The sequence below is a fragment of the Ranitomeya imitator genome, chromosome 5 (genome assembly GCF_032444005.1).
Source record: "Ranitomeya imitator isolate aRanImi1 chromosome 5, aRanImi1.pri, whole genome shotgun sequence".
Taxonomy (NCBI): domain Eukaryota; kingdom Metazoa; phylum Chordata; class Amphibia; order Anura; family Dendrobatidae; genus Ranitomeya; species Ranitomeya imitator.
Genome location: NC_091286.1, coordinates 526209733 through 526223963, shown reverse-complemented (window position 1 = coordinate 526223963; position 14231 = coordinate 526209733). Strand labels below are relative to the sequence as shown.

Genomic DNA, 14231 nt, shown 5'->3' with positions numbered 1-14231 from the left:
TTGTGTCAAGTTCTCATATTCATACTTGATATCGGCTAATATCATGCTAAGTGACATGTATGCCGCTCTACAGACTGATGGAGAGCATGATGCCCTATTAAGAAGATCATATGCAATCGGGCCAGGAAAAGGGATCTCAGCTCATTCATTTGCCTTAAACTGGGGTCAGAGACGTCACAAGGATTACTCAGGGCATAAAACCAATTTGCTTATTACAGGACCGAAACTACAGATACAGCATTTCCTTACATTTTTTGCCTTCAGACATCACATGGATGTGATCGCATTAGCATCAGTTACCCACTTCTATCATCTCAATTGGTTGAGATCTCAGACCACAGATACTTTCTTCTGACGTGTCGTATAAGAGCTAATGGCTTGTCCTCATTTGCCCTGCGTAACGCTTTTAAGGAAAATTATTTCATGACAACCGTTGAAATCAAAGCGCCATCCATGTAAAACATAGACCAGCCAGGTCCTCCAGAAGGAGAGCCACTAGCTAGATATTTCCTATCTGCTTACAGGCATAATACAGCATGGTGGCAGTGGTCAACACCACAAAACTGGTCCATGTCTTCTTCGGATAACTGCCATAATCCTTTAATATTGCTGCATTTAATGCACATTTATGGCCACCATTGACTACTAGAATGGTTACCATTTGTACACAGTGTACAGGGAAGAGGCGGGCACATTTCTAGACATAATATTCTAGAGACCTGAGCAACATACAACATTGAAATTGCAACACCAAATGGAAGTCTTGAAATTATGGAACTCACAGGATGGGTAGACATGTTATGGGGTGCAAAAATATCGAGTATGAACGCCAAAAGCAGAAACTTACTGATATCATTGAGCTTATTACTGGTTGTCTGAGGAATGTTCTGCCACACTGAATGGACGGTAGCACTATAATAATCAAGATCCACTACTAAGCTCCATTTCCGTTTGCCAACCAATGACATCAAGATGCGCTTGATGGGCTACAAGCCATGGTAGCAGGTTTATATCATGTGGTCTGCTCACAGTAGCTCAAGCAACAGGCAGTCTGGTGTGGTGTTAAAAAACAGCTCCTGGTACACTGTTCCAGTGGATCCACGATTGATTCATTCTGTACTGCAAGTGAAATTCAATGTCATATACGACGCCTAAAGCATCAAATAATGTCTACACAAACCATAAGAAGGCATTTGCAAGATATTGGACTACACGCCAGACATCCAGCTACAGGTGTTCCATTGACTTCACACTACCGCTGCCAAAGGCCTTAATGGTGCACAGCAAGGCAGCAATGGGGAGAGCGGGGAGGGAGGAGGGGGGGGGGGGGGAGTAGTCCTATCTTCAGTAACGAGTCCCACTTTTGTCTTGGACGCAGTGTTAGCCTGATACTGTCCACATGGTCTCCAGGCAAACACCATGAAGATGCCTTTTGAAGAGAAAATGAAAAGGAGCAGTTTTTCAAAAGACAACACCAGGCTGTTGCCCGTGCTACTCTGAGCAGCTTGTGTAGCCTAAAAGCGCTACCATGGACTGCAGCGCATCCAGGCCTGTCTCCCAACGAGTACATCTAGGATGTTATTGGTCGGCAATTGCAAAAGTAGTTGCCAGTAGCGGATCGATCTTGATTATTTGTGTGTAAACATTCATCAGACAACCATTAGCAACCTCACGGGTATCAGGCCTTACTCACACATCAGTATATATATATTTTTTTTTAAACTCTTTATTGACAATTTTAGAAAAAAAAAATGTTATAGGGAAGAAACACACTATATTAACAACAGAATACACAAAATTTAAGGGGAAGGGAAGGAAATAATAGATTGTTGTATGCCAAAACCAGATGTGGAACTTACAAAGAAAATATTTCATTGAAAGACTGACACCTGTTCTGTGTTTTCGAGACATTTCTGGTTTTGGCATACAAACACTGATAAAACACTGATCAAAAATACAGATGTGTGAATGAGGCCTAATGGTGTGTATTTCAGCGCATAGTGCTCATCCTCGATACTGAATAAACTGAGGAGTTTGAAAATTTGCTTCCATTTTTCATTATTTACATGTCTATTGATTCTGTGATTTTCATAATTACACGATTTTTCTTTCTAGGTGTTACAATTTCAACGTTGAGGAATATATATCTTAATATAGATTATTCCTGGGATACTAGGATCTCTTATCGTAAGCTTTTTGAGGGTTCTACTTTCAGAAAAGCGGTTAAAAAGTCGTTATGACTTCACGACTACAGTATACCGTACTTCCCTGTTGCAGTCAATCATTTAGCTCTCCACCGCTGCTCCAGTCTGCATTTTGGCTGTAGTGGTGACGTAGCGTTAACAGCGCACATTATTGCTATAGCCAATCACTGAGCTAGGCAGCTCATGCCCTCTACATCAGCAGAGCTGGTGAGCTAAATGATTGGCTGCAGCAGGGATACTGTAGTCGTGAAGTCATCACTACGGCCAAAATACCGGGACTGGAGGAGCAGCAGATAGGCCGGGGAAATTTGACTGCGGTCTGTCTTTTTTTAATTATGATTACTATTATTACAAGAATACAATGGGATGGGAGCCACTTTCTTGAAAATGGACAATCCCTTTAAAGACTAAACTGCTGCTTTTTTTTTTTGCTTCTTCATATCCAAGTCACTTTATCCCATCTTTCATAGCAGTCAATGAAGGTTGAGTCTTATAGTCAGGGTGTTGACATAATAAAATGCAGCAATAACTGTTTTATGGGTGTCACGGAGCACATCGGAGGGAAATGATACTCTCAGCAATTCCACAATATTTTGTATGGCCAAAAATAGGTCTGCAGTTACCCTCTGACATCGCCGCATAGTAATAGACACAGCGGAGAGAAGAATGACTTGTCTACAGCACTGAGCCATTCTAAGGTTATGTCAAGTACAGAAAGAAATTAAGCAGATGGGACCTAAAAGGATATTTTGGGAGCAAGAAGGGAAAAAAAAAAAAATGGATGAGTAATAATGAAGATGTGACTTTTTCAGTAAAATATTACCTAAATTAGTCTGTGTGTGTGTGCACAGAATAGGCGAGACGTGATTACTCCAGGCCGGGCAGTACTCGCAGCTCCTGCTGTAAACCTAAATAGGGCGCCATTAAAGGCTCATTTACACTCACTGATTACCGTCATGAATCCCCTGTTTCTGAACAATCAGAAGGTTAATTGACCAAAGTTAATGAACTAGAAGAGTTTTGAAACCATAGTTGATTATTTTTATGGTGTTACCATAGTAATTATCATTATCAGCGGCATGAGTCGTTAACGCGGTTACTTTGTTCCCCATACGATTAGATATTGGCCGATACTGGTGGAATTGGCTGACAAAATGTGTATGAGGGTCTCCAACAAATGATGCTGGTGAGAGAAGGATCTGGCCTGTTGGATTTTCAACGACGTATCCCTTGGTCTTCCGCAGAGAAAAGGCCACTACAAGAGGAGACTGAAAGCAGCATCCTCATAGAGAACATGTAGTGGAATAGGCATCATTAAAAAAAAAAAAAAGTGCGGGCTTCAAATGAAAAAACAAACAAACATCTAAATGTGAGAGAAGAACGGAATATACCTCGGGAGGTATAAACCAACTTGATATAAAGAATGGTGATAAAATATTTATTTTTACTATTCAGCGAAACCACTGCTGATTCTGGGCTCAGGAGTCCAGGGGGCGGTCCTACTCTGTGGGGACAGCCTTTCATTTGTAAGAGATAGCTGTCAATCATTGACTAGGACTGCCCAATGGACATCTAAGCCGACAATGAGCTCATTCATAATTTGTTATAGTTGTCGGAAAACATTCAGAACATTAACCAGTTCATTTTTGTTCCTAAAACACGGTGCCTGCAGATTGGACTGCTTCTCTTTAAGGCTTGTGCACAATGCTAACTCAGAAATATGCTTGGAATTTCTAAAAAAAAAAAGTGATACTTAACCTTTAATTTATAGTATTTAGCAATATCTAATGTATTTGATCAAGGGCAAGGAACAACGTTGTCCTCCTCCACGTCTCAACCCTCTCAGCCACATTACTGCCTCCCCCGTATACACACACACAGGTTTTTCTTCTGTATACACATCAGCAAGGTAAAGAACAATAACCATACAGAACCAAGTCAATAAGTGCACAGATTTATGCAAGTTTCAAAACCATATTTAGCACCTGATTTTACAGGGAAATGCTCATGTCCCAGGAGTTACTCATTGGCGCCCCCTAATGTTGTGTATACACATGCACTTCCAATATTGATAGGGTAAAAAAGCTATGTAAAATGCAATCTACAGAACATAGAGACAACTTGTGTACATGACTGGGAGGATGTAAATCCTAAGCTACTAAGGTATTTACTCTTTTTCTTACTAGGATATTTCAATACATTTCTTTGATATCAATATAAAGTTATTTGACTGGTGTCTATCAACGGCTGACAAGCCCTTTTCGGTTACCAGACCCCAATCAAATGTGTAAAAGGATGACATGTTTGCGATACGGAGTTATAGATTAAAATGTAACTGAGTGTAGAAAAAAAAAAAAAAAAGCCTCCCTCAAGGTATATGCATTCGACGGAGTTTTCACAGTCGAAGCTGCTTCTGCGCTCAGAATAATATTCCTCCCACCACTAGTGGTGCTGCCGAGGAACTTGAACACTTGCACATATTTGTGTGTATAAAGTAAATTTTAAACAGTAGAAAAGCGTTACTTTCCGAAACGCGTAAGGACTGCTGGTCATTATAGGCTTCTGTAGCGAATGAAGTCATCAACCAAAGCTACTTGTTATAATTGTGTTCAATTCAAAGACGCTACCTTTTGCAATTTACTGCTTAATAAAAAGCCTCATTTACGTACAGATTTTTAATTCCATAGTTTACTGCTCGTTACCAAGGTTACTGACCACCACATAGATGGACCAAACGCTTGCATGTGGTCTGATATAGTAAGTGCCGAATTAATAGCTGGATTTAGCGACCCTGCACGTCTCATCTGACTGAATGATCAGAGAGCAGGATGTTCAGGCCATTGACTGAGAAAAGAAGACTGAATGGTTTTTATATACAGAGAAACAAAGGAAAATGTTATCAATATATACAGAATGTGGTTACATACAAGACAGAAGGTGAAGCTCCTGGGCTCCAATCCATTAGTGGACTCCTCATCTACTACATACCATTTATAATATAGTGCCTAATATGGCAGGAAATCTTTGGAGCTCTCCACCTATACCTACACCATTATTGAACCCCAGCCTCTGGGACAGGCTGATAAAACAGCACGATCCAGTACAGGGATAGAATTTAGGAATAAATATGAGCAAATAGATTCCTAACAATTCCATTTCAGTACAAATGTGACAAAAATTTCGCATTTAACTGAATCCCAAAAATTCAGGAGTCCATTCACATGAGTCCAGCAAAATAACGGCGAGTCGCCACTTTGCTAGATTCTTCAGAGGGCTGGAAAAGGTAAAAAGTAAAAAGATTACACGTCCTAGACTGGATCCTCACATGTCCTGTGGTCGCAGTTTACCGACTGGTTCTCTTCTTTCTCGATGATAAAGTCCAGATCTTTCGAGGATGGCCAAGTCACGTGGAGCACACGAAAAATTCAGAGACATCAATGATGTGTGTCATGCCATAATGGGACCAAGTGAGGCATAGTCAGCACACGAAGCGCTGGACCAAAAACCAAGAAGACCGATCGGAAGAAAGTGGAGGGCTGGGCGAGAATATGCAGTGTCAGAACAGGCAAGGAGCGGGCCGAGGACAGGCAAGGAGCGGGCCGAGGACAGGCAAGGAGCGGGCCTAGCACAGGCAAGGAGAGGGCCTAGCACAGGCAAGGAGAGGGCCGAGGACAGGCAAGGAGCGGGCCGAGGACAGGCAAGGAGCGGGCCGAGGACAGGCAAGGAGCGGGCCTAGGACAGGCAAGGAGGGGGCCGAGGACAGGCAAGGAGCGGGCCGAGGACAGGCAAGGAGCGGGCCTAGGACAGGCAAGGAGAGGGCCGAGGACAGGCAAGGAGGGGGCCGAGGACAGGCAAGGAGGGGGCCGAGGACAGGCAAGGAGGGGGCCGAGGACAGGCAAGGAGGGGGCCGAGGACAGGCAAGGAGGGGGCCGAGGACAGGCAAGGAGGGGGCCGAGGACAGGCAAGGAGCGGGCCTAGGACAGGCAAGGAGCGGGCCGAGGACAGGCAAGGAGAGGGCCTAGCACAGGCAAGGAGCGGGCCTAGGACAGGCAAGGAGCGGGCCTAGGACAGGCAAGGAGCGGGCCGAGGACAGGCAAGGAGCAGGCCGAGGACAGGCAAGGAGCAGGCCGAGGACAGGCAAGGAGCGGGCCTAGGACAGGCAAGGAGCGGGCCGAGGACAGGCAAGGAGAGGGCCTAGCACAGGCAAGGAGCGGGCATAAGACAGGCAAGGAGCGGGCATAAGACAGGCAAGGAGCGGGTCTAGGACAGGAGAGTATAATCTATTAACCTCTTCTTAGCCCTCAGCATATTATATTTTGAGGGCAGGAGAAATCTCAGAGTGTAATATGCATCTTTTCAGGACACATCCTATTTGGCCCGAATGTAATATGTAGGTTAAGACAAGAACATCTGACGAAATGAATTAGGAAATGTAAATTTACCAACATAAAGCAAAGAAACGATCTATCTAGAGGTGCCGGTAAGAAAAGAGAGGGCTTATTGGACTCTAAAGAAACTGTCTGTTTCTATGGACACTTCGATACTATCCTGCAAAAACGTGAACATCATTTCACCCAGATTTTTATTTTAGGCTTTCTTCCCTGCTGAAGAACATAAGGCTGTAAAGGGAATAGTGACATTTATCATTCATTGATGACATTCATGGAGGCTTAGCGACACTTTTTTCTCGCAGATAAGAGCATTTCTGAAATAGTGAGTGCGGACTCATCTGCAGGGGTCCTGTTCAGGAATCTGGAGCTTAGGGGAGTCTGAGGCCCAGACTCACTAACTTACGAAGCGAATAGCCGTGCGGGGGATACAGCCTCTATTGGTTCTAATTTCTGCTTCTGTTTTGCAGAAACTGAGACTTAATTACGTTGGCTAATTAGGGGGTTTTGTGCACCCCTGGTGTGGCCAAGAGGCTCACCGCTCCATTTCGCCCACTGGTTTTGCATGACCCGCCTCTATCACAGGTGATTTACCGCCCTGGTTTGCCAGGAGTGAGCACCGACAAACTTAGTGAGGGAGGCAGTGCATACAAAACCAGTGGGCAAAATGGTGAACTGAGCGAAAACCAAGGGTGAAACGGACACCCAAATTAGCATGTTTGATACAACTTTAGTTTCTGCAAAACAATGACAGCGATTAGAACACATGAGGGCCAAATCCTTCATTTACAACAACAGTCTTAATGAAACGGTGTGGTGGGGCAAGATGATCTGAATTCATTAAAATGGACATTTTCTTAGTGATGTGCGCCATGCCAGAAATGCTACTCACATTACGATGGAGGATGATGATGATGAATTTGATGGAGCTCACTGACATTGGTGTAAAAAAAAAAAAAAAAAACACAACAATAAAAATAGGCCAAACTTTGGCTCATAAGGGTGTGCTCATACTAGGTTTTTTTTTCCCTTTTCTGGGAAAATTTTGTGGCTTTATTATGTTCAAGCTTTTAAGTTACTAGTAACCTTGGAAAATGCTATTTACCTGTAGATATAGGGTTAATCTGCAGGTAAACAGTATTTACTGTGGTGCCCAGCCGCCATACTAAAAATGCGGCAATGGCAATAATGAACTCTGTTCGTCCTGGGAGCCGCCGGCTTTCAGTCAGAGCCACTTTAATGAACAGCAACAGCCGGCTGTGCAGGGGAAAAAAAAAAAGACACCCTTTAAACCTGGCATTGGTGCTTGAGGGGGAAAGACCCCGGGATAGAACTGACACATGGCAGGTTGGGGTCCTGGTACAGATCTGGTATGGAGGCCTAGTAGCATCCAGTTACACCTATGTCTGATGCTCCGCACTTAGAATCACACAGCGATTACCAGACATAATCAGTACAGAAGATGAGAAAACTGCATAAATAACAACTCCCCAATATAGTGTGTACAAGGAATGCCTTGGGATCTTCCCGGGACCTTCAGATGTGATGAGATCCCTGACATGGAATTATTATTTATGCCATTTGTAAGACTTGGAGGCCGGCTACACCCCTCCGCCTAGTTCACACAGCTATATGTAAAGTACACAGACAAGCCATATCCCTCCTATAGCTAGAGAGGCAGCAATCACATCATTTCATGAGCTTTCTATTCAGGGAAAAGCTTTTCAGAACAAAAAAGCAAAGTCTGTATTATGTAGCTCAGCTCGAAACGCTGGAATTTTCCTCTGCAAAGTGTAACGCAACATTTATTTCATTAAATGGGTGTGTATATATTTACATAGTGTCTTACATAGGACTGCAGGCAAATATGCGGACCTGTGTGTTGCCATAGGTTATAACAGGAGACACATGCTCAGCTCTGCTGTATCCGGATACATGGCAGCACCAACTCTTACCTATTGTAGTAATTACTGTAATGGCAAAATAAAAGGAGCCAGCAAATTTCCACTGCTTGCCTGCTCGGTGGGGCTCGGACTGCAGGACCACGCGCTCGATCTCTCGGTAGTCCTCCTCGGTGAAATGATATCTCTTCTTGAGGTCTGTCCTCTTTTCCTCTAAGATTCTCTTTCTGGAACTTTCAGATTCTGATTCCAGGGCATCAAAAACTGCAGCCCCCACCAAAAGGTAGGAGAACATGCAGAGGATCAGAGACAGAGTCCGGATATTCTGCTTCTTCATTTTGTGTAGGAAGAGTGACAATCCGGACCTGAACATCAAACTAGACATTCGCTCACAGGACGACCTGCGACTGATCACATCTTACCGCCGGGGACTGCGCGGTCACCAGACAATCCCACAAGCCAGAGGTGGCACCTGGAGGGAGAGACAAACACCGGACAGCCTTCAGACTGGTACGTTCTCTCATCTTATGTGATAGTGGAGCAGAGACGAGTTTGACATGTGAATAAAATCATTCAAAGGCAGCGGGATTACCGGCTGTCAGCTCTGCTACACTTGTATCCACTAACATGGGTTATACATGTACCACCTCCATCCTAAATTCAGGAATATAGATGGAAACTGCATAGAGCCGGGCTACTGATAAGAGGATGCTGGGATCTGTAGTGCATCACAAATGATTCTCATTATTTGCCCACTTCCCTAGGGGCCATGATAGGGAATTGCTAGTTGAGTAATTGCCTGATGTATTACTGTGCTACAATGCTAAAGTCCTGGCAGAAGATGGCTTGGTATTACACAGGGCATAGTGCTGTGACCTTGGGCATGCCCACCCATTAATAGTTAATTGGCAAACTTTAGCATCAGATGGCATGGCCCCTGCAGTCTGGGATGACAGCAGCCACGGCCCATGCTGGGAGTGGTGTGTCTGTCTGGATGAGCTCACCTCTCACAGGTTCTACTGTCCGTGCAGCCTGGACTCCCTGCAGCCTGGACTCCCTGCAGCCACCATCATTCTCAAGACCCTACAGTGGTGAAGCCTCCATAGTCCTGAGTGTGGGTCATACCATGTGGCGTCCACCCCTGTGCACCTGTACACTCCCGCAGCCACACCTGAGCCGGCCGGGAGGGGGCGCCGCTAGCGGAGGCGCAGCTGACTGCTCTCCATCACTCCCAGGTGCCTTTTGAACTGGCCCGCGACAGGCTGCTGTCTCAGCACTTGAGAACACACTGCGCATGCTCAGCTTTTTAACTCTTGCCTGAAGGACTAGAGGGGGTGGGGGTGCAGCATCCCCTTGGAGATGTGCCATAGCAACAGAGATAGCAGAATTTAAGATTTGCTCCCACTTAGCAACATGCAGTGTATACTACTGAGTAGTGGTGGCGAGCAGGGGGTGGGGGGCACAGGGCTGCAGGTGGGTACAGGGCATGTACCAGTGTTGTACCATGTGATGACAGCTTGTGCCCATCTCCCATTGGAAGTGTTGGCAACTCATATTAATAAGCACAGAGTGCCTTTCATTTCTGTGGCATTCAGTCGCCAGCTTTTCCAAATTGCTTTCATGTAGCTATTAGCTACTAGAAAAACAGCACTTCATACACATTGTGCCTCCATAATCAGTGCCGGTCAGAGTGCCTCCATAATCAGTGCCGGTCAGAGTGCCTCCATAATCAGTGCCGGTCAGAGTGCCTCCATAATCAGTGCCGGTCAGAGTGCCTCCATGATCAGTGCCGGTCAGAGTGCCTCCATAATCAGTGCCGGTCAGAGTGCCTCCATAATCAGTGCCGATCAGAGTGCCTCCATAATCAGTGCCGGTCAGAGTGCCTCCATAATCCGTGCCAGTCAGAGTGCCTCCATAAACAGTGCGTACCGGTCAGAGTGCCTCCATAATCAGTGTCGGTCAGAGTGCCTCCATAATCAGTGCCAGTCAGAGTGCCTCCATAATCAGTGCCAGTCAGAGTGCCTCCATAATCAGTGCCAGTCAGAGTGCCTCCATAATCACTGCCAGTCAGAGTGCCTCCATAATCACTGCCAGTCAGAGTGCCTCCATGATCAGTGTCGGTCAGAGTGCCTCCATAATCAGTGCCGGTCAGAGGGCCTCCATAATCAGTGCCGGTCAGAGTGCCTCCATAATCAGTGCCAGTCAGAGTGCCTCCATAATCACTGCCAGTCAGAGTGCCTCCATAATCACTGCCAGTCAGAGTGCCTCCATAATCAGTGTCGGTCAGAGTGCCTCCATAATCAGTGTCGGTTAGAGTGCCTCCATAATCAGTGCCGCTCAGAGTGCCTCCATAATCAGTGCCGCTCAGAGTGCCTCCATAATCAGTGCCGCTCAGAGTGCCTCCATAATCAATGTTGGTCAGAGTGCCTCCATAAACAGTGTTGGTAAGAGTGCCTCAATAATCAGGGCCGGTCAGAGTGTCTACATAATCAGTGCCGGTCAGAGTGCCTCCATAATCAGTGCTGGTCAGAATGACCCTACAAACAGTGCTGGGCAGCGTATCCATAAACAGGCAATATTGTGTCCCGTTAACTTCTATCGTGAATTCTCGCCCCCTGATGTCTATCCAGAGCTGCGCGTCTGTGCAGTAAACCATTAATTGAATTTGCCTTTCAAAGAGAACCTGTCAGACGATTCATGCTGCCTAAACGGCTGCACCATTACAGTGTCAGTGTGCACCATCCCAGCCAGGTATATTACTCTCCGTGTGTTTCACAGAACATACACTTTGACGATTCGGCGGGGGACCATAGCCAGATACGAGACTAGTCCGGCACCACCCCGACTGGCTGCTACCAATGACACAGCAGGTGATTGACAGGCCTACCCTTCTGTGTACATAGGGTAGGGCCGGACTGGCCATCTGGCAGTTCTGGCAAATGCCAGAAAGGCCTGTCTGGTGGTGGGCTGTCTTGTCTGCTATGTTGTTAACAGAGTCTGTGTTCTCAAGGCACCCATAGTGTTAAGAGTTGTGATGGAGCACAAAGTCACTGACCCCAGCAGGCCACTGGTATCATTAGAAATATTGGTCTTCTGGTACATCTTCCTTTCCTCCATCCAGGGTAATATTTTAATATATACTTACCTTGTAATGTCTTCACATCCTGTTCTGTCCAGATGTGTCCCGATCCCAGAATTCCAAGCGGAGGAAGTTCACCGACCTCCATATTGGGACACCCAAGTGATGGGTGTCTCAGGCCTCTTGAGCGGTACCACCAGCTGAACACCGTCTCACCACACACACACTGTATACGCCGTACGCACCACACACACACAAACACTGTATACGCCGTATGCACCACACACACACTGTATATGCCATACGCACCATACACACTGTATATGCCGTAGGCACCACACACACACTGTATACGCTGTAGGCACCACACACACACACACACACTGTATACGCCGTACGCAGTCTCTTGAGCGGTACCACCCGCGGAACACCGTCACGAACATGTTCTTTCGTGCTCCTAAAGTGTCTTCCTCTTAGAAAACGTTGCGGTTTTGCTTGCCTAAAAAAGACATCATGTGCAGGTCTAGATCCCACATTACTCTACTATTGAAGGCTTCATTCAGACGTCCGATTTTCGTATACAAGTGTTATCTGTGGTTTTCACAGATTGCATTCATACCTGTGATGAACATGAGAATGGCCCCATAGACTGAGGTTTTTTTCCGACCGAGCAATCCTCCTAAGATCACAGAGACATGTCCTATTTTGATATGAGGGTTGGCTCAAAATCGGCAATACAAGACTATGGGTTGGTGAAAAAAAAATCTGACCGTTCTCGGACTGTCAGAAAGGAGAAGGTGGTGAAACCTTTTTTTCTTTGTGTATGAGAAAAACTGAGGATACTCAGACCACATTCTGATCAAACTATGATTAGATTCTGATCAAAATACTTGGTCCTTTTTCTCATCCATGAGAAAAGCTGAGGTCGGAATGAGGCATTAGGGAAGAGTCAGATAGCTGTATAATTCGAGGATTACAACGCAATGCTCAGACTGGCCGACGGCTCTCCTGTCCCGTAGACAAGGAAAATGGTGTGCACTCAGGTCAGGGAAAATACGAAATCATACGAAAAATGCTCAAAAAAAGAAAAAAAACAAAATAAATGAAGATCAAAAATTGATGAAAATCAAAAATCTAGAACTATGCGCTAGATAACTCACCGACTGGATGGTGGACTCAACGTGTCTGGAAGGTAAAGAATTAGAGAATTAGCATAGTGTTATAGTAACCAATCAATTTCTCTGTTGAGGCCTTTGGGACTTAGGGTCTCTAGTTTGTGGATCCAATAAGTCTCTCTCATTTTGATCTGTCTAATGTGGTTACCACCTCTCCTGGGTCTAGGGACCTGCTCGATGACCTGGTATTTAAGCTGCGCCACCGTGTGTCGACATTTGATAAAATGATCAGGGATCGGTAACCAAGTTTTGCTGCAGCGAATGGTCGATTTGTGGCTTGCTATACAATCTTTTATGTGCTGGGTGGTCTCTCCTACGTACAGGAGTCCACATGGGCACTTTATAACGTAAACAACAAAGTTAGAGTTGCACGTATAGTAGCCACGGATCGGGAAGGTCTTACCTGTCCTGGGGTGTGTTATGCTGTCCGACTTGATGACATTAGAACAGGAGGCGCAGTTGAGACAAGGAAATGTCCCTAAACGATGTGGAGCTAGTACAGTCTGGTTAGTTGTAGGGCGTAGGCTGCCTACGTCTGCCCGAACCAGTTTATCCTTAATATTGGGGGCTCTCCTATTACACATAAGAGGTGGTGAGGAAAAGCTGGTGATGTTGGGGTAGGCCTTACCCAGGAGAGGCCAATGCTTGTTAATAACTCTCTCGATTTTGGGCATAAACGGGTGAAATGTGTGGACAAATGGAACCCTGTTCTCGTTGGTATTGACTAGAGGTGGTGGTGGAGGTTGTAGAATCCGGGCTTTTTCTTGGTCAAGTAGACGTTGCGGGTAATTTCTCTCCCTAAACTTTTAGGACATGTTTTCTAGGCGTGTGGGGAGTATTTCTGGGTCAGAGACAATCCTAGCCACCCTGGTGAATTGTGAGCGGGGAAGGCTATTACGTGTTGCCTGTCATGATCCCAATGGCAGGGGATCACAAAAGGACAAGCACAAAAACAAAACAAGCTCGAGGGTGATGGAACCTGAGCTGACCGCGATCCTGAACCTAAACACACAACTAGCAGTAGCCGGGGAACGTGCCTACGATGATTCCTAGACGTCTCGCGCCAGCCGAAGGATTAACTTCCCCTATCAGAAGAAACACAGACCTCACTTGCCTCCAGAGAAACACCCCACAGAAATAGCAGCCCCCCACATGTAATAACGGTGAAATGAGAGGAAAGCACATACGTAGTTATGAAAATAGAATCAGCAAAAATGAGGCCCGCTAAAGCTAGATAGCAGAGGATACAAAAGTGAACTGCGCGGTCAGCGAAAAACCCTTCAAAAAACCATCCTGAAATTACTTGAACTCATGTGCCAACTCATGGAACATGAGTAATTTCAGCCCACTAGAGCAACCAGCAGCAAGGAATCCCACATATCTGCAAGCTGGACTAAGACAAAAATTAAGCAAAACGTGGAACAGGAAAATCAAAATTTAGCTTGTCCTGAAGATAACAGACGCAGGGAGCAGAGGTAAAAAGA

At 45.6% G+C, this 14231-nt stretch overlaps 1 protein-coding gene across 1 annotated transcript in view; it reads right to left on the bottom strand.

Annotated features, from left to right (window-relative positions):
* The window catches only part of LOC138638343 (potassium channel subfamily K member 9-like), a 47773-nt gene extending 38001 nt beyond the window's left edge, over positions 1-9772 (bottom strand). Inside the window, exons 1-2 of the mRNA XM_069727570.1 lie at positions 9498-9772; positions 8548-8965 (exon numbers count right to left, since the gene is read on the bottom strand). Of these exons, the coding sequence (XP_069583671.1) occupies positions 8548-8878 (331 nt within the window). The 5' untranslated portion in view covers positions 8879-8965; positions 9498-9772. The remainder of the gene's footprint in view (positions 1-8547; positions 8966-9497) is intronic.
* Positions 9773-14231: the final 4459 nt, after the last annotated feature.